Genomic DNA, 25,477 nt, shown 5'->3' with positions numbered 1-25,477 from the left:
CGTTATTTAAAAAAAAAACACTTCGCGGCGTAAGCACTGTCTTCAAGATGAATTAAGTAACGACTTGCTTTAATGTTGGTTTGTGAGCTAACACTAAAGAAAGAAAGCGCAATAATTTGTACACTGCATCCAGATACTTCAATCGAACGTAAACAATAAACATTCACTTGTCCGTGTATCGGAACAAAAACAGTATGCGAATTACTTTTAAATTAGTTTCTTAACTACCCGCGTTAGTTTCTTGACTACCCGAATTAATTTCTTGAACTACCTGCGTTAGTTTTTATTTTATTTAGGCTACACCCTTGACAAATAGAAATTAATTGCTACACAAAGACAGCCTTATTGCTATTCGGTTATAAAAAAACGAAAAGCAATGCGTTAACTAGTGCTTAGAGGTTTAGTAAACTTTTTTAATATTTGAGGTCATTCCTTTAAAAAAAAAAAAAAAAATAAAGTTGTGAACAATTCACAGTATACAGTTTTTACAATATGCAGTTTTATGAAATTTGGCAGATTTAGTTTGATCGAATGAAAGGTAAATCGAGGCATTTAGTTTTGAATTTTTACTTAGAGAATTTATTAAGTCCTTATTTAGGCAGTTCATAATACAATGTCACAGATAATTAGCGTGTGTTCAAATAAACATCTGGCGTAAGATAAATGTTATGATTGGAGTACGGGTCTAGATTTGGTTTTAAACTCTTAACTATCCTATCAACGTTAAGGTCAGTTAAATATTACGATGTTCTTTTTAAAAAAAAAATAACTGAAAATAATCTCAAGGTTAATGGCGCATTTACAGTTTACATACGGTCGTCAGAATATAATGTCTGTTTAATTGAATAGAGAAAAAAAAAATCCATCCAGGTTTTCTGAAGGTTATTTTGTAGCTTCAAAATACAAGAACGCAAATCCTAAACGTGGAGTATTCGATAGTATAATCGATTTACATTGTGTGCATTTAATGTAATTCCTTGATAATAGTTTATGTGACTAGCGGCAGTTTCACATCAACTGAATACATCAATTAGGTAGTTGTACAGTAGTTGTTGAGCAGTACATTCTTATTACGTTGAAACTAAAATTTAGCTCAGCCCTTTTACCGTTCGATATGAGATTCACAGATGAGTTTAAGCCTACACTTATCAATTGTTTTAAGTTGAGTTTTCAAAAGTTAACATACCGTTAAGGAATTTTAACCACATGATTACATTAAATTCAAGTTGGTAAATCATTAAGTTTGAGAACAAGCTTTTGCCACTTTTTGAGTTAGTCGAAATTTTGTGATTTTTTGCGGTTAAGTTACGAATTATTCGTTTTAAACTTTTTTAGATATTGTAATTTTTGCGCTATAGTCAATGATCATAATTAACGACAGGTAATGTCAGATTGATTTTAATTAGCTAAATTACAGAGAGCGTTTTACGACACAGCGTTTAGAAGCGAGGCAGTTAACAGTACGGCGCAGCGGTTGCGTAGCATATGGAACAACGTAGCATCATCAGCGGCCAATGGTACGGCTCGATGACGCGATGCCACGATGACGCGGACGCAGCGCAAACGTTGAGGATACGGTCGCGTACCGTTTTACTGATTTGCTGCGGCAACACTCTGTTTTCAGTTTTCATAGTTGACCAGTAGCATACTGACATCTGTTTACTCGTACGCTGTACGAAGTAAATGTGTGTTGTGTCCACACAACACACATTTACGTAATATTCCAATATTACTACGGTAATGTCGTTTATTAGAAGAAAGTGATATGCTATCTGGCATGAGGTCCAGGATAGTACATGTGTGTTCTGACCGGTCAGTGGGATCGGGACAGTGTGGAAACCCTGTAAGGTCAGTGTAGGCTGAGGCAGGATGGATGTTATTTTGACAAAAAAAAAATGAAAATGAATTATCGTAGTAATGTAGTGTGAGATATTATGGCGTACGAGGACGCAAGTATGACTGTATCGGAGATAACTTGTGTAAAGTAAAAGTTTGTAACGTGGATTATTGTAACGGTAATGATTTCATTGCAGGAATTGTGCGTGCTATATGGTTTGCAGTCCACGGTAGTTGAGCCTTCATTTGTGGTGAGCGAGCGTCGTGTCTATGTTATGTGGATGTTGTTGGTGTTCTGTAAGGTCAGTAAGGCCGAGCGGTATAGTTGTCTAATCCCGGGATGAAATACCGTAGTGCTGTAAAACAAGAAGGGACGTACGAGGACGTACGATTGTCAGTATGGCCGAGGAGTGGAGACAGTGGAGAGAGTCGTGAGTTTGGATTTAATATTGTTGTGTAAAAAAAAAAAGAAAAGGAAAAAAAATAATCCTTAAAAAAAATTATGCAAAAAAAATTTATGCAAAAAAATGATGCAAAAAAAAATGATGCAAAAAAATGATGCAAAAAAAATGATGCAAAAAAATGATGCAAAAAGAATGATGCAAAAAGAATGATGCAAAAAGAATGATACAAAAAATGATGCAAAAAGAATGATGCAAAAAAAAGGAGAGCAAAAAGAATGGTGCAAAAAAAAAGAGAGAGCGAGTTATTGAAGGGAGTCCGGTCCAATAACTCGGCTATAGGGATTGCAGATCCGGTCTAGCACGCTATAGGGAAATCTGGTCTAGCGCAGTAAGCTAAAGAGATTTCCGGACTGGCACGCTAGAGGGAAATCTGGAGAGATTTCCGGACTGGCACGCTAGAGGGAAATCTGGAGAGATTTCCGGACTAGCACGGTTGCTGAAGGGCTTGCCGGACCAGCACATTGTTTTAATTGTCTTGTTCCCAGGTGTTCAGAAGTCGCTCGAGGACGAGCGTATGTCAGAATGGCCGTGACGGCGCCACCGTCGAAGCTTTAAAAAATAACGAACGGCGAACCGATATAAAGCAGCGCGCGCGCACGACTCGGGTCATTCGTTCGCCGACCGTTGCCGAGTGCACATCTATTACGTAGTAGCTTACTATAACTTATTTGTAAAGTTTATTTTATTAGTGGTCATAATTGTAATACCAAGTGATTGTATTAGAAATGACTGTATTGTAAAACTGACATGATTTAAAAGAGCAACTATGGAGTTTCTTGCCGGTTCTTCTCTGTAGATACTGCATTCCGAATCGGTGGTAAATAAAGAAATGTTTGAGTTAGAGGTGTTTCTTTGCTCGATTACCCAACGCAACGCCCACAGCTTGAAAATAGATCCACATTCTACACCTTTCGCCGATATATATATTATAAAGGCGAAAGTTTGTAAGGATGTAAGGATGTATGGATGTATGGATGTTTGTTACTCTTTTACGTAAAAACTACTGAACCGATTACAATGAAATTTAGCACACATATAGAGGGTAACTTGGATTAACACATAGGATAGTTTTTATCCCGGAAATCCCACGGGAACGGGAACTATGCGGGTTTTCCTTTGCAAACGCGGGCGAAGCCGCGGGCGGAAATCTAGTAAAAAATATAACTAAGACAGAATAGGAATAAGGAGCTGATGGATTGCATCGACGAGAGGGCCTATCGTGCCGAAGCATGCTTTACTGAGTCTACTCTTACATATGAAGGAATTCATTTAGAAAGAAGTAACTAAGAAATATTCATTTCAGTTATCTTACATTAAAATAATAAAATAAAACACATTAAGAATAGAACATTTCAATTTATTTAATTACATCTTTGGTAAGTACAATGGCTTGGGTGTCGTGGCCCCAGGAGAGTTGGTTCTTTGGTTCTAGATATTTGGTGTTCTCGTTACATGATTACTTAAAAATATTAACACATATAAATTATTATAAATTATTGACAATGTAAGTTATACATGAATTATTCAAAACAACTGTTAGTTAAATGCAATTATTTTGGCGAGTGAATTGCGGCTTGGAGAACAATAAATATTTATTTCAATTTGCATATTCCATTTCTAATACAATTATAATCCATACTAATATTATAAATGCGAAAGTAACTCTGTCTGTCTGTTACTCAATCACGCCTAAACTACTGAACCAATTTCCATGAAATTTGGTATGGAGATATTTTGATACCCGAGAAAGGACATTACAGGCTACTTTTTATCCCGGGAAAATCACGCAATCCCGGAAACCCCACGGGAACGGGAACTATGCGGGTTTTTCTTTAACTGCGCGGACGCGGGCGGAAACCTAGTTATACATAAGACAGAAAATATACAATGCCAACCAACCAATGCAATAACCTTTTTAAATGACAATACACATTCTTAGCGATTTCGGGAGAGTCCTTATCAGGTACCTTTAGCCTGCATACAGAACATAAGGCGTATACTTAATAACCTACTAAAGACCTACTATAAAAATTTTATCGCTTTGAAGTTTTAGAATATCTTCGATAGTCATTTTTATAGCCATAGCCTTTATTATAAGCTTGATGTCAATACGTTGTTATGCCATTATAGTAGATAGTATATAAATTAATACATAATGTATCGTAATTCGATATACATTAGCTGTTCAGCAGTAGGCTAATTCATTTGTTAATTAAATAACAAAGTGTTCACTATCAATTAGGAATTAATTGCCATTTCATTAGCTGTTCATTACTTGTATAGTTTCCAAATATATGGGTAATAATTTGCATTGAGCTCAATCACAAACCGCCCTAAATTTTCAATACTAGAAATTATAAATTGTATACAGCATTTGAATGCTACAAAACTAAACGTTAAATTCAAAAGTGAATATCATTGTTATTGAAATATTTCAGGAAAAACCGCTGTATGATATTGTGTAAAGAATAGCATTGTCATACCGTACACTATTTTCAAAACATTTTTTTTTCATGTATAAACACTTTTATATAATATTCAATAGTATTGTATCATATAGTAATAATATTCATATTTTTATTAGATATGTAAGTAAACGGGAAATATTATAAATTTTAACAATAATTAAATAATTCACTCTACATAACAGAATATATTTTTCTTTTAAGAGTATTTTTATTTAGTAAAAATGCTGAAACCTAAGATATCTAAAATGAAAAACATTAATGACTACTTATTATTACATATATTCAATCAGACCCATACATTCGTAAGTCGTAACAAAATCTTAATTTTTTATTTTTATTCGAGTTTAGATGATTATATTTAACGTAATTACTAATTAATATTAATACTCATAATTGATTTGAGAAAGCATACTCTTTAATTACAATTTTCTGCTTTATATAGGTAGTTTAATAACAATACAAACATTAGGCATCTTTGATAAGTTTCCAATTTTAAATGAACCTATTTCTTTCATAATGACGTACTAATTAATAAATTAACAATTAGGTCACGACACGCTTTCCTTTGTTATCGCTTAAATGACAAATATACATGTTATTCCATAAAATGGCACTATTTATTTCTTTCACTTTATATTGACTTTATATATTATGTATCATTTGGTACAAAATTATTAAATAATTATATATTTATATTAGTCAACATTCAAGAGATTCATATTTTGAAATTCCGACCTGTAGGATTAAGTTATTTACATCATATTTTCTGAATATGCATTAAAGTATTAAGCAGACTAACCATATTTAAAGACGTTTGTAAAAAAGTTTTATTTTATAAACATTAACTTACTTTATTTATTAACGTGATACAATTCCACGTCTAAAATGTTTATAGTAACATCATAACAATATATTATATTTAGTAAGTTATTCTCGTTCGTCGAGCAAGAAATAGTTTCCATTCGATACTTATATTATTTACAAATATGCATACGTTATTGCCAATTATCTGATAATATTATAATATACCTATTCGTATACAGAATTTTTGTTGTTCATACAACTCCTTTTATATGGCTGATACAAAATTATACAGTACGGAATGTCAAATTTTATTACTCCTTGGGCCCGTTTATACATTCAATCTACTTACAAACTATACATCCAACTCGTAATTATGTAATATACACAATTACTTATGTTATACCTACTTATTTCAAGAAACAAATAATCTATTAAATAATATCTACTAGTTTTTACTATTTACAATTTTGTTTTCCTCTAACATGCAACAGAGAAACTTTAAAACTACATTATACTGAGTATTCAATCAAGCGCTATTTTATACACTTTACGAAATGGAGATCCTAAATTAATTTGAAAATTATCATGACCTCCGTCTACATCTTAAAAGATTTTTGTAAGCTTTCCTGTATTCGTTAGACATTACTACGTAAATCACTGGGTTCATACAGGAAGATAAATACAATAGGATGTAGGATGCTAACGTTGACGCCGGTGTAGGATTCATGTCTCGTAACATCTTAGTTATTGTTATCGGTAGATGGCACACGCAGAACGTCACCATTATGGCCATTATCATAGTTCCGAGTCGTCTATCTTTTCGTGTCGGGAGAGTCAGTTTTAGCATCGCCATAGACTTTCTTAGAGCCGTTCTACGAAGTCTGTTCTCAGGTCTTTTAATGTCATCTCTACTTTGAATCTGAAATGTTGCCGCCTTTTGAGCGGCTCCATTTTTACCTTGTTCTGAATAGCTTTCCATATTATCGCTACTGCTCACTTCGGGACCAGAAATTCTAACTGAAATTGATTCCGACGAATCAACCGACGATGATTCGACGCCCGACGGTTGCTGTTCTCCCTTGTATGGCACACCTTTAGATTTTTTAGACGTTTTCCGAACTATGAAGTAAATACGAGTGTAACAAAGGATTATTGCAACACAAGGAAGTATGAAGGCAGTTAAAAACAGGGGCTTCTTTGGCGATTGGCCGTTCTTGTCATCAATAATGGAACAGGAGCCGATTTTTACGTCCAGTCCGAATCGGCCCCATTTATCGAAAGCTGTCGGTATTAAAACGCTAAAAGCTGCGATCCATATTACCACCAGCATAAGACCTATGTTCCGTGTTTTATACATCCTGTAAAAAACGTAATAGCTGTAATAAATTACGTACCAAATTTCAATCTATTCGTGTTACATATATCCATTAAAGAATATATCTTCCTGATTATGTAAAAAATATGGACTGTAAAATGTTTTAACGACATAATATATTTTGTCGTATCAGAGATTATTCTATATATCTTATGGTCAAAGTAAAAGTTTTGTGCCTCATTTTATTAACGGAGTTATGAAATAATTCGTACGTTTATATTATTTATATATATGAATATATACGTTTACGTTAAATATATACGTTTATATTATTTATATATATGAATATATACGTTTACGTTAAATATATTATTTTATTTTATTTATTTATTAGCCTTAATCAGACACAACAATGGTAAACAATATGTGCATATAACAACTTAATTAAGACTCTGATGAGTCGACATCGGCAGATTGGTCTGTTTGCCCTAATTTGGCAAAGGCCTCCTCCATTCCCTTCCAATCTTTTCTGTTCAGTGCTGTTCTCGTCCATGTTTTTCCCGCTGTTGCTACGATTTCGTCTTCCCACCTTCTAATCTGTCTCCCCCGTTTCCTTTTTCCATTTTTGGGATACCAGAAAATCAATGTTCTATTCCATTTTTCACATCCTCTTAATATATGGCCAGTCCATTCCCATTTAAGCTTCCGTGTTTTACATATCACATCTTCTACTTTCGTACGCTTTCTGATTGTTTTATTCCTTACTCTGTCGTTTTTCCTAATATTTAACATGCTCCTTTCCATAGACGTCTGGCATGTCCTTATTTTTGAGTTTTGCGCTTTGGTAAGTGACCACGTTTGACAACCATAAGTTAAGACTGGTAATACACATGTGTTAAAAAGCTTCTTCTTAATGTATACCTTTGTTTCCTCATTTTTCATTATTTCTTTCAGTCTCCAATAACTTTTCCAAGCAAGACCAATTCTTGTATCGATTTCTTTCGACATAACATTATTTATGGATATCTGTTGGCCTAGATAAGTGTATTCTTTCACATATTCAATGGGTTTACTGTTTAATATAATAGGAGATTCCGTAGCATTCGTCATGATTTTAGTTTTTGTTATATTCATTGTGAGGCCGACTTTACGACTTTCCCTCTCTAGGTCTTCTAGCATGCTTTGGAGATGAGTACTTGATGCCGCGAATATGACAATATCATCGGCGAAGCGCAGGTTGTTTAGGTGTTGTCCATGTATATTTAAGCCATATTGATCCCAATCGAGTTTTCGAAAGATCTCTTCTAAGACCGCGGTAAATAATTTAGGGGAAATAGGATCTCCCTGTCGTACGCCTCTGTTTATTTTTATTTCTTTTCCATGTTTTTCTAATTTTATTTTCGCTGTACTAATTGTGTAAATATTTTTTAGAATTCTGATGTATTTTAATTCAACTCCTTGATTTTTTAAACTTCGCCAGATGCATTCGTGATCGATTGAATCAAATGCCTTGTTGAAATCAATAAAACAACAGTAGAACGGTATATTGTATTCTTTATTCTTTTCAAAAATCTGTCTCACTGCGTGTATGTGGTCCAGCGTCGAATATCCTGCCCTGAAACCAGCCTGTTCTCTAGGCTGATTCTCGTCTAGATTCCTGGTTATTCGACGGAGGATGATCTTTGCGAATACTTTATATATATTAGACATCAGGCTAATGGGCCTATAGTTGTTGATTTCACTCTTATCTCCCTTTTTGTGGAGAAGGGTTATTGATGAGTTCGCCCACTGGGTTGGTATGGTTTCCGTGTCCAGTATGTCATTAAATATATATTGCAGTATTGGTGCAAGAACGCTTTTACACTCCATTAATAGTGCATTGCTGATAGAGTCTGGTCCGGGAGCTGTGTCAATTTTTTGTGTTTCTATAGCTTTGATTATTTCTTCTTTCAGTATTGGTGGAACAGTTTCGTTGCTCTGTAAGTCAGTTTCGTCGGTTTTATTTTTTTTGGAATACAGATCTTCGTAAAATTTGGTGGCGATGTTTAATATATCGTATCTTTTGGTCTTCGTCGTGTCCTTTCGGTCTTTCATCTTTGTTATCCAGTTTGTTTTATCTGTTATAAACTTAGCAGCTTTTTTAATTCCCCCTGTCTTGGCAATATGTTTCTCAAAGATTTTTAGTCTAAAACTCTTACGATCTTTTTTCATTTGTGTTTTGATCTCTTTACTTAACTTACCTATTTCCATTCTTATGCTTCTAGATTTATTAGGTATTTTTATTAGATTTAACCGTTTTTCCAAAAGTTCGTTAGTTTTTTCAGATATTGTCGATTTCGTTTTAATTGCTTTTTTGTTTCCAGATTTTGTTATTAATATTTCATAGAGCATATCATATTTTTGTTGAGTAGTTAGGTCTTGAGTAAGCGCTCCTTTCAAAGAATTTAATTTATCTCTAATCGTAGCCGATGATGTTGCGTTAGTTGGCGTTCGAGTTTTGACTTTAAAAGGGCGACTGTTGTCTGAACCTGACGATGTATTTAGCCGAGCCCGCATCATTCTGTGGTTGCTATTGAAATTTAGATTTGCGATAGTACTGCAGTCTTCGAATAATTTCGTTTTGTTTGAGAGAATATAATCGATTTCGTTCTTATAACGTCCATCCGGTGATACCCATGTCCATCTCTTTGATTTTCTTTTCTTGTATAGACTATTCAGTATTTTCAAGTTATTTTCAAAAGCAAACTCCAATAATTTTTGCCCGTTTCTCGATCTTTTACCTTTGCTGTGAGGACCTAGGATGATGTCTTCTCCTGTTCTTGAAACTCCAACTTGAGCGTTGAAGTCTCCCATGACTATGCAATTTTTGTATGTGTATTCATTGATGGCATTGTTTAGAGATAAGTAGAAGGAGTCAATTTCAGAATTAGACGATTGCTCAGTCGGGGAGTAAATCTGTATAATAGACCAATTTTCTTTCTTTGGCGGAAGTCTTATGTTTAATATCGCAATTCTTTCTGAGACGCCAACAAATTCCTTGATAAAACTTTTGAGTTCTTTTTTTATTAAAAAACCAACTCCATGTCTTCCTGGTGTTTCTCCTTTGTAGTAGAAAAGAAATTCGCTGTGTTCTTCAATAGCCTCCCCCATTCGTCGTACTTCACTAAGGCCTATTATGTCCCACTTAATATGTTGGATGGCTAAAATTAGTTCTTGTAAACTCTCATCTAACCTTAATGACAGCGTGTTAAATGTTGCTATATGAAAAATTTGTTTTGAATTTCGTTTATCGCTTTCTGAAACGATTGGCGCGGATGTGGAATTGATTGGAGGGTAGTGGTCGCTTTTCCCCGCGGTGACCAGCCGTCTTGGGGTGTATTGATTGGTTTTTTTGATATTAAAAGAAGTTTCGTTTATTTGTTTTTGTTTCCGGTTGCCGATGTCATTTAACAGTTTTTTGACGTTGTTGGAATGGTTAGTGACGAAGATCTTCCTCTAGCAACATAATCCAACATATTTGTTTTGTTAACCTTCTTTGGAGCAGGCATGGTTGCGTGATTTGGTGATTTACTTGGAGATTCGTTGCGATCTCGTTTTCTTTTGTCCTTCTGATCTTCTTTGTTTTCCTTAGTAATCAGTTTATCTTTAACGAGGTAGCAGATTTTACCTTTCGCTCGTTCCTCTTTTAGTTGGGGCAAAAGCTGTCTTCTCTTTTCTAGAACTTCTTTACTATAGTCTTCTTTTATGTAAATATCCGAGTTTAATTTCTTTTTATTCTTGAGAATTTCCATTTTCCTCCAATTTGTTGTGAAAGTTACTAGTATAGGGCGCATGTTTTTATGGTTCTTTTCTCCAAGTCTGTATGCATTGTTAATTTCATGATGATTCAAACGGATATTCATATTCTCATCAAGCAAGTTTATAATCAGATCAATTTGGGACTCATAACGATTTTCTTCTTTTACGCCAAAGAATATGAGGTTGTTTCGTCTTCTATCTTCTTCCATAGTTTTGATTTTATCTTGTAGTTTCTTAACATCCGTTTTTAGGTTTTTATTTTCTTCCGTAAGAGCAATTAGTTTCTCATTTATGCTTTCTGTAACGTTTTTAGTGACTGCTTCTGTTATTTCTCTTGTTTGTGCCGCCATTTGTTCCTTCAATTTTACCCAGAAATTTTCCATTTCTTTTTCCATAATTTTGGGGAGATATTTATCGAATGGCAATACTGAATTTAATTTGGTAACCCCGAATTGTAGTTGGCAACACTGAAGTTTATGATAGAAATGTAGGTTGGTACTGTCAATGTCTATAGTCTATGGTATACTTTTTGTTAGGTTGGTACTTTGAACTGTCACTTTTGAAAATGATGTTATTGTTATTGACTTATTAACCGCACTTTTTCGTTCTAATGTTTCTGTTTAAACACTTCACTTTTGCACTGTTCTCTTGTTATTATTAGTTTATTTTATTCCTTGCACATAATATTCACTGTTTATGATGATTATAACTTGACGAGGGTGAGTTATTTAAACTTTTAGAATTAATTTATTAGCGAGATATGACAGACGTGTTTACTATACGGAAGCCGGAACCGGAACGTTAAATATATACGTTTATATTATTTAGATATATGAATATGAATTACAACTTAGCAGTTCGAAAAGCCATCAACAAAAAAAGGCATTTTAACGTTTTTGAAAATTATGTAATAGAAAAATACTTACTTTGGGTATAGTCTGGGATGTGCGATCATTACATATCTATTGATAGTAATAGCCAAAACGGTAAACAGGGAGGCGGCAACGAGACCATATCTCATCATTGGATATAGCTTGCAGAATATGATGCCATGTACCCAAGATCGATTGAGGAAGGTAGAAATGGCCAGGGGCAGATTGAAACAGCAGAACAGCAGATCTGAGCACGATAGGTTCATAATGAATATTGCGGTTGCGTTGCGTACCTGTAAGAGAAGAAATAACTTTTAATTCTCTTATTAATTAGAACCAAAATTGCCAAAAAAGTGTTTTTTATTTGTGTGAAGCTTTTATTTATTTATTTATTTATTTATGCTTTATTGCTCTAGATAAATTACAAATCGAGACTTAGCCTAGGATACAATATAACAAACGGCGGTCTTATCGCTAAATAGCGATTTCTTCCAGACAACCGGTTGTACAGAGAGAAATTAAGTAAAGGATAGGAATAGGGCAGAGCACAAATAAATATATACATACAAATATAAAATAAATAGGTAATAATAATAAATAAAATAATAACAGCATAAAATACAAGCCACAAGAATGAGATTTAAATAATATACATATGTTCACAAATAGATACATACCTACCTAGGAGAAGAAAAAAAAAATATATATATACCAATATAAATATATATAATAAACATAACTACTAGGGACATTGAGAAAGATAAAAATCACGAACCATATTTTTAAAAGTATTTATAGATTGAGCCTTCTTGATTGGATCCGGCAATGCATTCCATAATTTAATTGCACGAACAGTGAAAGAGTTATCCAGAAAGCTTGTATGGTGCGCTGGCATTATTAATCGGAGCTTTTCCGATGAGCGGACAGAATCTCCGTTCTCTCCTCTGAATACGAAATTGTCCTTGAGATATTTCGGTGTTTTAGGGTTAAACAAAACTTGATATAATAGTTGCAGCACGTGAGCATCCCGGCGAAATCGAATGGGTAGCCACTTGAGCTGAGAACGAAACTCAGAGACGTGGTCATATTTCCGTAGACCAAATATGAAGCGGATACAAAGGTTTTGGAGACGTTCGAGCTTATTTAATTGGTCTACGGTAATATTGACATAGCTTACATCGGCGTAGTCAAGTATGGGTAAAAGGAGGGATTGTGCTAGCAGAATTTTGGTTGGGATGGGAAGAAAATTTTGAAGACGACGGAGTGAACCAGCAGTTGCATACACTTTCCTACATACCTCCTTAATATGAAAGCTCCACGAGAGAGTGTTGTCAAAGTAAACTCCAAGGTTCCTTACAGCCTCACTATAAGGAATAGGTGTGCCGTGGACTAAAATAGGAGGAAGATTCACCCAGTTAACCCTTGCAATCAAAGAAGGACTGCCAACAATAATAACTTGTGTTTTTAAGGGATTCACTTGAAGACCATAATCCGAACTCCAAGTTACAATGTTGCTTAAGTCCTTGTTGACTGAAACGATTGCCTGGGGTAAATCATCAAGGGCAGATTGGGTATAGATTTGGAGATCGTCGGCATACATGTGGTAGTCGCACGTTAACTTGTTTGAAATAGTGTTAATAAATATGGAAAATAACAATGGCGAGAGGACTCCTCCTTGCGGGACACCAGCACTAACATCACACCATGACGACTCAACCTCGTCTATACGTATACGCTGACGACGCCCATGTAAGTAACTGTAAAACCAGTCATTTACTGAAGCCGATATATTTATAGAACTTAATATGCTCAGCAGTATATCAAAGTCGACAGTGTTAAATGCATTGCTGAAGTCCAATAATGTTAGAACCGTGAGCTTTTTATTATCCATTCCATGACGAATATCGTCGGTTATTTTAACAAGTGCAGTGGCCGTACTATGACCGGATCGGAAACCGGATTGGAAGGGATTAAGAAGATCGTGTAGGTTTAAGAATCTATGTAGCTGTTCATACACTAACTTCTCAAGGATTTTAGATAGGAAAGGCAGGATAGAAATGGGACGATAATCGGAAAAGGAAGATGGATTTATTTTCTTAGGTAAAGGGATAAGGTGGGAGTCTTTCCAGGACTTAGGAAAAGTACTAGTGGATAGGGAATGGTTAAGGATGTGAGTTATAACCGGGATTATGAGATCTAGGATGGGTAGAATCATTTTACGGCCAATACAATCGCTGCCAACAGCATTCGATGTAATGGATAATACACCCCGCCTAACATCATTTTCGCTAAAACATTTAAACACAAAAGGTGGATAGTTTGGTGCTGGTGTTTCTGAGACCGATTTTAATGTAAGTTGCTTATTTAAGTTATTAAGAACGGATGGGGTATTTGAAAAATGCTGATTCAGTAGTTCAAGATTTAAAGAAGCATTATTAGATATATTACGCTGCTTACCAATCCCCAACGTTTTCAGAAATTTCCATATTATGGGAGGGTCACCACTCTCTACAGAAGCATGGAAGTATCGTCTTTGTGCGTCTCTACAACATGTATTACAACGATTCCTTATCTTGTGGTACTTATCACGACTCTCGTCAGTCTTTGTCCGCTTAAACTTGTTCTTGGCTCTAGCTTTAGCTTTGAGTAAACATTTTAAATCTTCAGAAAGCCATGGAGCAGGTAAATGTTTAACTTTAATCCGCCGAAGTGGAGCGTGTACATCATAGAGATTCGATAAACAGTTGTTAAAAAAGGCCACTTTTTCATTTACACAAGCGGAAGATAAGAGCGGAGACCAATCAATGTTACGGACATCGCGTTGGAGTGCATCAATATCAACTGCGTTAAAATTTCGACGAAGGATGAATTTAGGTTTTTCTTTAGGAGGACGGATATTACAGGACAGGTACAGGAGATCGTGATGTGAAAACGCGTCAGCAGGGAGCTGTCCGTGTTGATACACCAGATCAGGACAGGACATAACTATAAGGTCGAGGAGCGACGGAACGCAGTTTGGGACATGATGTGTGGAGTTGAGAGGAAGGAGGCTAAGGTTATGTGAGTCAACAATAGACAACAATCTACGAGAACGGCTATCCTTCTTAAGGAGGCATGTATTAAAGTCTCCCATAAATATGCAATTATTGTATGAAGGAACAAGTTTATCGAATATTGAATCTAAAGAGGAAAAATAATCAATTAACAAGGAAGGACTATAGAAAACGCCAAGGAGAACTTTGCAATGGGACAGGATGATTTCTAGGATAAGGTGTTCTGCAGCATCGGAAGGAGGAGGTTGGGGTGATTGAGAAATAACAGAATAGGGAATGTGGGATCGAAGATAAATCGCAACGCCCCCACCAGTTTTACCAATGCGGTCGTTGCGAATAAGATGATAGCCTGGGAGAGAATAGGAGGACGAAGGTAAACAGGGCTTAAACCAGGATTCAGATATTAGGATTGCGTGGATATTACTTGACTCGAACGATGTAAGCATGTCTGAGTAGTGAGCCGGGATGCTTTGCGCGTTAATATGTACTACGTTGAAAGTTTTTGGGCTATCAGAGAATACATTGGAAAGTGCATCATTAAGAGGGACAAAACTTGTGCTAAAATAACTACCTTCACTGTCAGAATCCGTGCTAAGTGACACAAAGCTATCACTGGATGTATCAGCAACAATCGACATTACCAAAAAACAAACGAATATATAAATATTTTTGAATAAAAATGTAAGTAATTATATGTATATATTTAAAATAGACTAAATAAATATTTTATAGGGCTTATAATTAAATATACTAAATACTAAATTTAAAATAATGTTAGTTTGTACAGACCAGCATCTGAAAGAAATATATTTAAACATTGTGCAAAAAGACTTGTATCTATGACAGTAAATTAGAATGACAGTTGGAAGAAAGAAGTAATGCTTGTCACTTGTCAGTGGTAAATGTAAACAAAAATATTCTATGTAGGGTGATGGTGAAATTAATATTTAACTACCAGCATTAAAATAAAAGCAATATATATAGTAAAATAGAAGATATAAAAGAGAATAATATAATAAGTTATATTATTACAAGTGACAAGTACTTATATAAGTGACTAAATAAATATTACTGACAAGCAACTATTTAACAAATTGTTATCAAATATTAACAAATTATGTTTGATACTAATAATGTTACAAAATGAAAATATAAGGAGAATAAACAAGATTACTTTCTTTGGACTCGGCGTGTACGAAGATTTGGGGCCGTGGAATCCTTCGCATTATCCGTCTGTGCACCACGAGCAGGTCCTGCAGGAGCAGAATCAGATACGGGACCAGGGATTGCTTCAAGTTCCGTTTGAGAAGAGATTTTATGCCGCTTTCCTTGACTAGTAATGAAAATGATTCCATCCTTGGTCCAGCAGTTAGCAATTCCAAACCGTTGACGGGCTGCCATGAATGTATCATGTCTGGGTTTTGTCAAAAACTCAGAGATGGTTATGCCAGACCCCTTAAGGTTACTTTTAGAAAACCAGATCCGGTTCCTCTCTCCAAGGACCTTAAACTTCATTAGAACAGGCCTGGGTTTGTTGTTGACTGTGCGACCAATTCTGTGACATTCATTTAAAACTTCAGAGATGTCCCCAATGTCTCCGTGCTCAGCGAGTGCCTTAGTCACAACATTGGCAGTATTCTCCTTTTGCGTCTCAGGAACACCATGAACAAGAAGAATTTTGCGCCTGCTTCTCATTTCTTGTTTGTCATAAAGTTTAGAGAGCATGTCAACTTGAGATTGTATACAATGGAGAGATGACATAACAAGACCGCGGAACATGTAAAACTCGGATGAAATATTAGCATTAGGGTTTCCTGGATTTTGTGAGGACATATCTAATTGGCGTTGGAAATCTTCCATTCTGTCCTTAAACATTTGAGACATCTGCGCAACTGATTGTTTAATGTCATCCATATTGTGTGCTTCAGAATTTGCGTAATAAAGTTTTCAAAAAGTGATGTGATATTATAAAGGATATTTATACTGGTATGTACAAACTTTTAAATCAGCATAATACAACTTTTAACATTAAAATCAAAGTAAATACTTAATTTAAACTTTTGAGTCTTAACAAAAACGTGTGCTCTTTTTGACCAATTTGTGGGGTGCGTGATAGTTCTGGGTATTGCGCTAAAATTTTATGATAATTACTATCACCACCAGTTACAACCTTAACACTAGAAATATTACAATTAATCATATTACAATTTATTGCTGAGCTGCTGACATTGGTTAAGCCATCGATCAATTGTTTTTTACTTACGTCAACAATAATTTGGTAGTGTGAAAGAAAATCTACACCAATAATAGCTTTAGTGACGTCAGCTACAACAAAACGCCATGGAAATACGCGACGTAAGCCTAAGTTAAGGTTTAATTGAATGTAACCGTAAGTATCGATGACGGAACCATTGGCAGCACACAGTTGGTAATTAGTTTTACATCTTTTTTCAGACACAGCGGTTATAGGGAAAACACAAATATCACTACCAGTATCTATTAGATATTCAACATTAAGAGTGGGGTCTGTTATGAAAAGACGACTTGGGGAATTGGGGCAGTCGTTGGTCGCCATCACTGACTGCCGTGTGCATTTCCCGATGCCTTGAAGTCGCATGGCTTAACGCATCTGTTGGCCTTTGTGCCATGTTTATTATGATACCAGCAGATAGGGTAACGCCGGTAATTAGAGAGGGACCGTCGAGAAGAAGACCGTGGGCGATGATGTGGAGAGGGACCTCTGCGCTCGCGGGGACGGGACCGGGAACTGCTTACTTGGGCGGACAGCGCGCTCACCTGGCGCGTCAGCTCCGCCACCTGGCGTGCCAGCTCGTCCATAGGTGATGTAGATGAAGATGCCGCCGCAACATGAGCGGTAGGGGCCGCGATGTCATTCACGCGATCAGCTAACTCAGCCAGAGCGTCCAGGGACAGCGTAGGTTGTGACGCAACGATCGGCTGCAATCCAGCAGGTAGTCGGCTGGTCCAGATCGTTTTCAAAAAATCTTTTGGAATTTCGGGACCAGCTAGATGTTGTAAATGCCGCAGAAATTGAGACGGCTTGCGTAGTCCCAGCTGCTCGTGCATCAACAGCTGTTTCACTTTATTTTCTCTGGATACGGACAGTCTTTTTATTAACTCTGATTTCAATTTATTATAATCAGCAGGGCCGGTAAGGATGTCTTCAACCTCGGCCGCATACTGTCGATCTAATGTTGCCAATATGTGATAAAATTTGGTAGCATTGTCATGTCAGCTTTTGTATCTGTTGTTGCTTTTATTTATTTTAAATGGGGTTGCTATGTTAACTTATAATTTATATATTCTACATCTACACACTACTACAGCATTGTAAGTACATACTACTGAAGTGATGTTGAATTTATTATTATGTGGAGGGGACACATTTTTGAAAAGTATTGATATGCTACGTGCTATAAATATTTTATTGAAGTTATCTAAATTCATAGGTACATAATAAATGAGAACAGACACTTTATTTTTCTGACTTCACCCATAATATTTATTGAGTTGTGACGTCATAATAATTGATAAGATAGCATACATTTTATGAAGGAATCTCTTTTCGCGGCATAGTTATGTTTTGATAAGATTGTGCCACGCCTTCTGTCGCACCTGGCTTACGATTTTAATAATAAATAATATAATTTTAATTTGTATCCTAACAAAATAAATACTTTGTAAATTGTATGATTAATGCATGACTGTTACATTGAATATATATTAAAGTTTAATTAATGATTCATACACCAACAAACATTTTATTTTGCAATAAAAAGAGTTGGTTGGTTGAACATATTAAAAATTCCGTTCTAAATTAAAAATGAGAAAAGAGTAATAAATTTTTCTAATGAACATTTAACATATTTTAGAGAAGGTTTTGATTGAAATTAGCTATTAAACTCGTTCTTCGATAGAACAAAGCACTGCAACCCTATAATTACCTTGCATTATGTATTCATTGGCTGGGGGTCAAGGGAGGACTACTATCAGTAATAATTAAGGGCGCGTATAAAGTCAAATCACCAATCAACTTTTAGTTGATACGTGTAATATTCAAGACCAAATATAAAAAATAAAATATATGTAAAACTTGATGATATTTTCGATTATATTGTCAGATCAAAAACATAAAATATTGAAATTGACTCGATAGAAAAAATTCACGAAGTTACCTCTAAATTTCACACTTTTACGTTTTTTACTGGACATGGTAATACTTATTATGATTTTTTTTTCATAAACAATTATATTAAAACATTTGCAATATATTTGTCAGAGCATTTTGTGTAATTACTTTTTGTTTTGGTTTAATCCCGATAAAACACTTTTGGCGCTTACTATATTTTTAATTACGCAAGAAATCATCTTCCATCGCACGTTCCGGGAGCTAAAAACATAATTCTATTTCATACATCAGACGCTATCGCTCCGTTGAGACGAGTAGACCACGCTAAAATTGCTGCGCCGTGTTTTATAATTACGCCGAATATTGATTTGTTGAAAATGGTAAACAACAAAATGAAAAGACTTAAGAAACGAGAACTAAAGAAGATTCAAATTGAAAAGATAACTAAATGTCGAAGGTAATAATGTATATAATGTATAATATAATAGTATTGTTATAATATTAATAAATAATAATTATAATATAAAAAGATAAGTCTTGATTTACCTATTTGAGAAAGTTTAGTTTCTGTAAAATAATTTCCGCGGGCTGAGTATTGACGCGATAGCAGCAGCAACTATAGATAGGTAAATAAAATTCATAGTGGTACCTAATTCTTACAGTCGCGGTGCAATCAATCAAGTCAAGAAAGATTTATATTATTATTATTACTATAGGCAGATCCTATGTTCGCTCCAGTAAATAATAGTATCAATAATATGTAAACCGGTTGTGAATAGTACATATATATTATATTTACAATCTGTATTAGATAATCATACATAACATCTATACATAGGTATAACAAATTCGTACGAAAGTCAAAATTGTACTTACATTGAATAGGTATTTTTTTATAATATACATATGTATATATGTATATATATAATATATTCATAATCTGTATTACATAGTAATATGTAGTACATATCTATACATAAATATAGTTTTTAGAATTTTTGTAGGTATGTGTGTCTGTATGTAGGTATGTCTGGGCTCTAATTTTGGTGCAGATATAGCTTGAGACCTGAGAAAGGTCATAGGATGAGTTTTATCCCGTAAATAAAAAAAACTGTCTGTGTTTGTCTGTTTGTTTGTACACGCTAATCTCCGGAACTACTGGACGGATTTGAATGAAAGTTATTTTGTTGTGTAGGTACTATTATATTATCCGGGAAATATAAAATAAGAATTTATTTTGAAAACTGAAACACCTGATGCAGAACCGCAACAGACCACCTAAACTATAGATTCATTTTAGAAAGTTTATCCAGGCGAGTTTGGATATTATTATTTGTGTAAATTCTGTAAATTCGTTTCCGCGAGTTGAGTATTCATGCGACGATATTTATAGATACCTACATTCATAGTGGGTACCTACAATTTACAAAGACACTTTTTATACTTAGTTATGTAGGTACCTAATTCCTACGGTCGCCTTGCAAATGCAATCAATCAAATTGACCCTGTTTGAAAGTAATTTACTAATTTCACAGAACAATTTTAAATTTGGAAAATGTGGACCCTCACTCTCAACCTGTGTCTACTGACTAAGGCCACGCAGAAAAAAATACTCCAGAAAGGTACCTGCTAAAGTTACCAGCTCTCGATAAAATAATACGTAAATTTCGAAGAACTTTGTAATATTTTATAAAGGATAATTTTTATTTTTATTTTTAGAATAATTGCTGAGTCGAAAAATGTCGTACAATCTAATAGTCCATTGAATAAAAAGTTCTAGAGTGCGTGAGTTAGTAACGTAAGATGTTTCTTCGGAAACATGTCAAGAGTCCCTAGGTAATAAACATACTAAAACCCCGGGCCACTAGGAGGAGCCCCGGAGTGGGGGGAGGGGGGAAATGGGTCCATTTTTTCATTTTTCGCTTAAATCTCAAAAACGGTACATGTTAGAGAAAAACTTTCAAGGAAAAGTTGAAAGGCCATAAAATTATCTACAAGTTGTACCTGAATCATTTTTTCCTTTATCCTACCGTTTCTGAGTTATACGCAGTAAAACACGATTTTGGCTCAAACAATTTCCACATCAATCGATCAAAAAATATTTCTTTCTTCCAAAAAACTCAAAAGTGCTACTTGTGACCGGTACTGATAGATTGCTCTTAATTAGGTCTATAATTGGTAAAATAAACACATTCCTCCATGGAAGCCTTTAGGAGGAATCGATTGTCAAAATATTATATTATGGTAGTTTGAGTTACTGAACTTGATCTTTTTATTTTTTTCTTCCAAAAAACTCATAAGTGCAACTTGTGACCGGTACAGATAGATTGCTCATAATTGGGTCTATCATTGATAAAAATACCAGATTCCACCATGGAGGCCTTTAGGAGGTATTGAATTTTATTAGGGTAGTTACGATACATGAACTTTTTAACTAACTACCCTAATAAAATTCAATTCCCCGTAAACGCCTCCATGGTGGAATCTGGTATTTTTATCAATGAGGTGATGAATTAGGTCTAATTATGAGCAATCTATCTGTACCGGTCACAAGTTGCACTTTTGAGCTTTTTGGAAGAAAAAAAATAAAAAGTTCATGTATCGTAACTACCCTGATAAAATTCAATTCCCCGTAAACGCCTCCGTGGTGGAATCTGGTATTTTTAGCAATGATAGACCTAATTATGAGCAATCTATCTGTACCGGTCACAAGTTGCACTTTTGAGTTTTTTGGAAGAAAAAAATAAAAAGATCAAGTTCAGTAACTCAAACTGCCCTAATATAATATTTTGACAATCGATTCCTCCTAAAGGCTTCCATGGAGGAATGTGTTTATTTTACCAATTATAGACCTAATTAAGAGCAATCTATCAGTACTGGTCACAAGTTGCACATTTGAGTTTTTTGGAAGAAAGAAATATTTTTTGATCGATTGATGTTGAAATTGTTTGAGCCAAAATCATGTTTTACTGCGTATAACTCAGAAACGGTAGGATATAGGAAAAAATGATTCAGGTACAACTTGTAGATAATTTTATGGCCTTTCAATTTTTCCTTGAAAGTTTTTCTCTAACATGTACCGTTTTTGAGATTTAAGCGAAAAATGAAAAAAATGGACCCATTTCCCCCCTTCCCCCACTCCGGGGCTCCTCCTAGTGGCCCGGGGTTTTAGTATGTTTATTACCTAGGGACTCTTGACATGTTTCCGAAGAAACATCTTACGTTACTAACTCACGCACTCTAGACCCCCCTTGGAGGGACTCATTCAATGGACTATAACCAAAATAATCAAAATAAAGTTCTGGAGGAATGTGTGTCGTCGACTGCGTATGTTTATTTAAAAATAGTATCTATACTCGCTATTTCGACAGACTTTTTTTACGGATTCGTGATCTATACTGTTTCCCTAATATTGTTTTTTTTTATATATTACATACAGACAGTTTTTACTTTTTTTATTGTTTTATAATATGTATAGATTATCATTAATAATTATAAACAAATAATAATAAAAAGACATATTACATAATTTGTGATGATTTCAACTTCACTGTTTTATACAATTATTTTAGACAACATACCTACTAACTACCGAAAATACGCGTTGAACGAGCGAAGAATATTGTGTATAATTTAGCGTGCGATGAACTTTACGTACGTTGGATGAGCCGGGTGTATGAGGGTATTGTGAGGGCGCGCGGCATGGCGCGTAATGTGCGGGGCTTAATCGTAGAATTATCTGGCTTTATACGCCCTCTTAAATCCTAAAATAGATCGTCGTCTACTCTAAAACATATTACCTATTGATATATGGACATTATAAGAGTGTATGATTTGATAATGTTTGTTTATGATCTTGCATTAAATAATTGAGAATGAATTTACATACTTAAATTGTTACATTAAATTATTCAGATTTATAGTTTTAGCATAATGTTAAGTTTTAAATACTTTTGGTGAAATTGTTCATTCTGCAGTCTACTTATTTTAAACTTCAGCGATATTGTAATTGTTTATAGAATTGAGATTTGGGAACAAATTTTTGGAGATGGGCGAAATTTGATACAGGTTAACGTTGCTCAATTTCTGAATTTTTTATGTATAGTCGTGCATAAAAAGTATTTATTGTATATGTCACGTATTTAGCTACTATATGAGTAATGATTAAAGTCTCTTATTAACATACGTATATATTTGGTTACGTCTTGTAAGTTTAAATTAAAGAAATGACGTTTGTCCTTGCTATGTTTAAACGTTTCTTAGTTAAAGGTTTTTTTTCAGGAAAATTTAAATATTAAATGTGATTATATACAAATGTTTAATGTTCGGGCAGGAATATGTATATTATTAAAAGCTGTGTAAACTCATATGTATGTTTACCGCAAAAATATGATAAGTCATAAATGGGTGTCACTTATTATTTGCACCTTGAATCACACTGTGAAATACCTACCATAGGTACGTCATTTATAATTTATAAACAACTAGCTTTCCACCCGCGGCTTCGTCCGCGTTTTTAAAGAAAAACCCGTTCCCGTAAGATTTCCGGGAAAAAACCTATCCTATGTCCTTTCTCGTGTATCAAAATATCTCTATACCAAATTTCATGCAAATTGGTTCAGTAGTTAACGCCTGATTGAGTAACAGACAGACAGACAGAGTTACTTTCGCATTTATAATATTAGTATGGATTTGTCAGTATGTGATAAATGTTTGCGTACATCGCAATGGTTTTACAAAACATTACTTTTTTGTCGCCAAATTACCTTTAAACAAAGGTGATTTGAATATAAGAAACATATTTAATAGAGTGCAAGTACTTTGAGCAAAACAATCGGGTTAAAATGTCCCACCATTTGTAATATTGTGTGTGCGTAAATATTTTTCACGAAACGAATAAAGTAACGTACATATTTTCTTTCATATTCACGTGTGTAAGAGGTCAAATGACAAATAATAATTAATAATAATTATTTCAAGCTTATCACTTACTAATTAATGTTACAGTCTGGTTAAAGTTCAAATATTTCCTGTAAATACGTATGTTTTTATAGCAATTAATCATGTAATATTTAATTCAATTGGTCACGGAAATTATTTTAATAAAGCGCAATGAAATACATTGTGATTAAATTATTAAGAAGTGTTAGTAATACGAGAGGTTTTAAACACATCGGCTTGTTTCACGTGTAGTGTTGTTGAAAATTTTCAATGTTGGTAAGTTTGGACTTTGGACTATGAATAAAAATAAATTGAAATAAAATGTTATTATCTGTATTTTTATGGTAACCGTTCATTCTATAGCCAATCATAAGACTTTAACGTTAACGCGATGTTTTATTCGGGGTATTTTTAAAGATTTATTTTGTTTTTATGTAGGTTCTCCAGGGCAATAAGGGTGTTAATGTCCTCTTATAATCTATATTTAAGCCAATAATTATTGTTTTAAAATAAAATTCTTAAAAATACAAATTGTTTATGTACCCATAATTTATAATATTATAAAGTAGCGTTTTTTTGCGCTTAGGGATAATCTTAAAAGTACTACAGCAAACAAAGGCAGACTGCTACCCTTTTAAATGTATGTAATATTTATTTTGTATATATTTCAGTGAAGTTGTAAAAGTACAATGCTTTTATTATTTATTACCCATTATATAGATATTGTATATTAATATGTAGATACGTTTATTATGTTTTGTAGGTAAACAAACGAATATGCGTTAAATGTCACGTTTATTTTTTCTGATAATTTAATTAATTAGCAGGATATTTAAACCTCGTATAACATAGAAATAGTCGACGTACGGGCTAATTGCTTACAGATTGCGCTTGCAACAAAACATTAAAGATTTCCCTAACCGTGTTATGAGGATACATTTTGACCACAATTTACTCATTATGTACCGTTTTCAGAGTATAAATAATATGTTTATTGACGTGTGTGCTGACGCGAGGATGCTGTATGACGTGAGATATCGATTTCTGACAAATAATTTATTGAATTCTTGCACGTAGTCTTTGTATGGTAACATATTTTGGGCGAGACTATTCAAAATCTTTTTAACTCCTATAGAGGTATTCTATTGATATGTAATTGCAATTACTTTGATATAAAACACACGTCTATTTCAATACTAAGATTGTTTGTGTATGTAGTGTTGTGTCTACGATTAAAAATGTTATAACGTACCTTCTCATATCGTGCCAGAGCGATGATAGTGATGAGATTGCCGGGTATCCCAATAATCATGAAGACGAAGGAACAAGCAGCCGTGAACCGCAAAAGTCCATCTGGATAATCCTTAAACAACTGCACTGAACCCAATTCAGAGTCCGATAAGTTAAATATTTCACTTCCATTTGCAAACAGAACTGCAAACCCTTTCTCGTATGCCATTTCAAATTATAACAACACTTCGCACGTCATACATCCACAGTAAGTCCATTACAAATGAGTTTATAAACATCTTTGTGGTAATTCTTTCCTAGAATATTTCCTTAATGACTCAGTTTTGGATGTAACGGGTTTCGCCCGTTTGATATTGAACATTTTATTCAGCCCATTGCTTTGTTTACTTATCGAACACTAAACCGTATAAAAATTTATTGCTCACACACTATCGGAACTCGCTTCCTTTTTAATTACAATTCAAACAGATACATTGTTATCACTAATGCAATACGAAATAGGGCTACAGGAATGTTAAAACAATT

The 25,477-nt window shown here is 34.3% G+C and overlaps 2 protein-coding genes and 2 long non-coding RNA genes across 4 annotated transcripts in view; 2 read left to right on the top strand and 2 right to left on the bottom strand.

The window, feature by feature from the left end:
- The first annotated feature begins 456 nt into the window (after window positions 1–456).
- Window positions 457–3,141, top strand: LOC149906976 (uncharacterized). Its single transcript, XR_016456959.1, has 2 exons — window positions 457–2,138; window positions 2,786–3,141. It is a non-coding gene; the product is annotated as an uncharacterized LOC149906976 (long non-coding RNA).
- A 1,016-nt stretch (window positions 3,142–4,157) lies between these two features.
- LOC149906974 (G protein-coupled receptor moody-like) lies at window positions 4,158–25,475 on the bottom strand. Its single transcript, XM_090104029.1, has 3 exons — window positions 24,954–25,475; window positions 11,612–11,850; window positions 4,158–6,930 (listed from the first exon to the last, which is right to left on the bottom strand). Exons 1-3 carry the CDS (start codon window positions 25,158–25,160, stop codon window positions 6,156–6,158), a joined length of 1,221 nt encoding a protein of 406 aa, XP_089960155.1. The 5' UTR covers window positions 25,161–25,475; the 3' UTR covers window positions 4,158–6,155.
- Window positions 16,775–17,823, bottom strand: LOC149906975 (uncharacterized). The gene has a single exon (XM_090103819.1). The coding sequence runs from the start codon at window positions 17,695–17,697 to the stop codon at window positions 17,185–17,187; it is 513 nt and encodes a 170-aa protein (XP_089959945.1). The 5' UTR covers window positions 17,698–17,823; the 3' UTR covers window positions 16,775–17,184.
- The window catches only part of LOC149906970 (uncharacterized), a 104,670-nt gene continuing 102,989 nt past the window's right edge, over window positions 23,797–25,477 (top strand). The window contains exon 1 of the long non-coding RNA XR_016456958.1: window positions 23,797–23,977. This is a non-coding gene — a long non-coding RNA (uncharacterized LOC149906970). The remainder of the gene's footprint in view (window positions 23,978–25,477) is intronic.

This window comes from Colias eurytheme, chromosome 7 (genome assembly GCF_061535395.1).
Source record: "Colias eurytheme isolate Ceu_HAF_F1 chromosome 7, ilColEury1 Martin Lab GWU primary, whole genome shotgun sequence".
Classification (NCBI taxonomy): domain Eukaryota; kingdom Metazoa; phylum Arthropoda; class Insecta; order Lepidoptera; family Pieridae; genus Colias; species Colias eurytheme.
The sequence above is the reverse complement of the archived record's forward strand: the minus strand, read 5'-3'. Positions and strand labels throughout refer to the sequence as shown.

What these genes read in the sequence shown, in the direction of transcription:
- LOC149906975 (XM_090103819.1), bottom strand. Translation starts at nt 17,697, where the DNA reads ATGCACGAGCAGCTGGGACTACGCAAGCCGTCTCAATTTCTGCGGCAT.
- LOC149906974 (XM_090104029.1), bottom strand. Translation starts at nt 25,160, where the DNA reads ATGGCATACGAGAAAGGGTTTGCAGTTCTGTTTGCAAATGGAAGTGAA. An exon ending in CTCTGGCACGATATGAGAAG is followed by an intron (nt 11,851 to 24,953) that starts GTACGTTATAAC and finishes CTTCTCTTACAG; the next exon opens with GTACGCAACGCAACCGCAAT. An exon ending in CATCCCAGACTATACCCAAA is followed by an intron (nt 6,931 to 11,611) that starts GTAAGTATTTTT and finishes CGTTTTTTACAG; the next exon opens with GATGTATAAAACACGGAACA.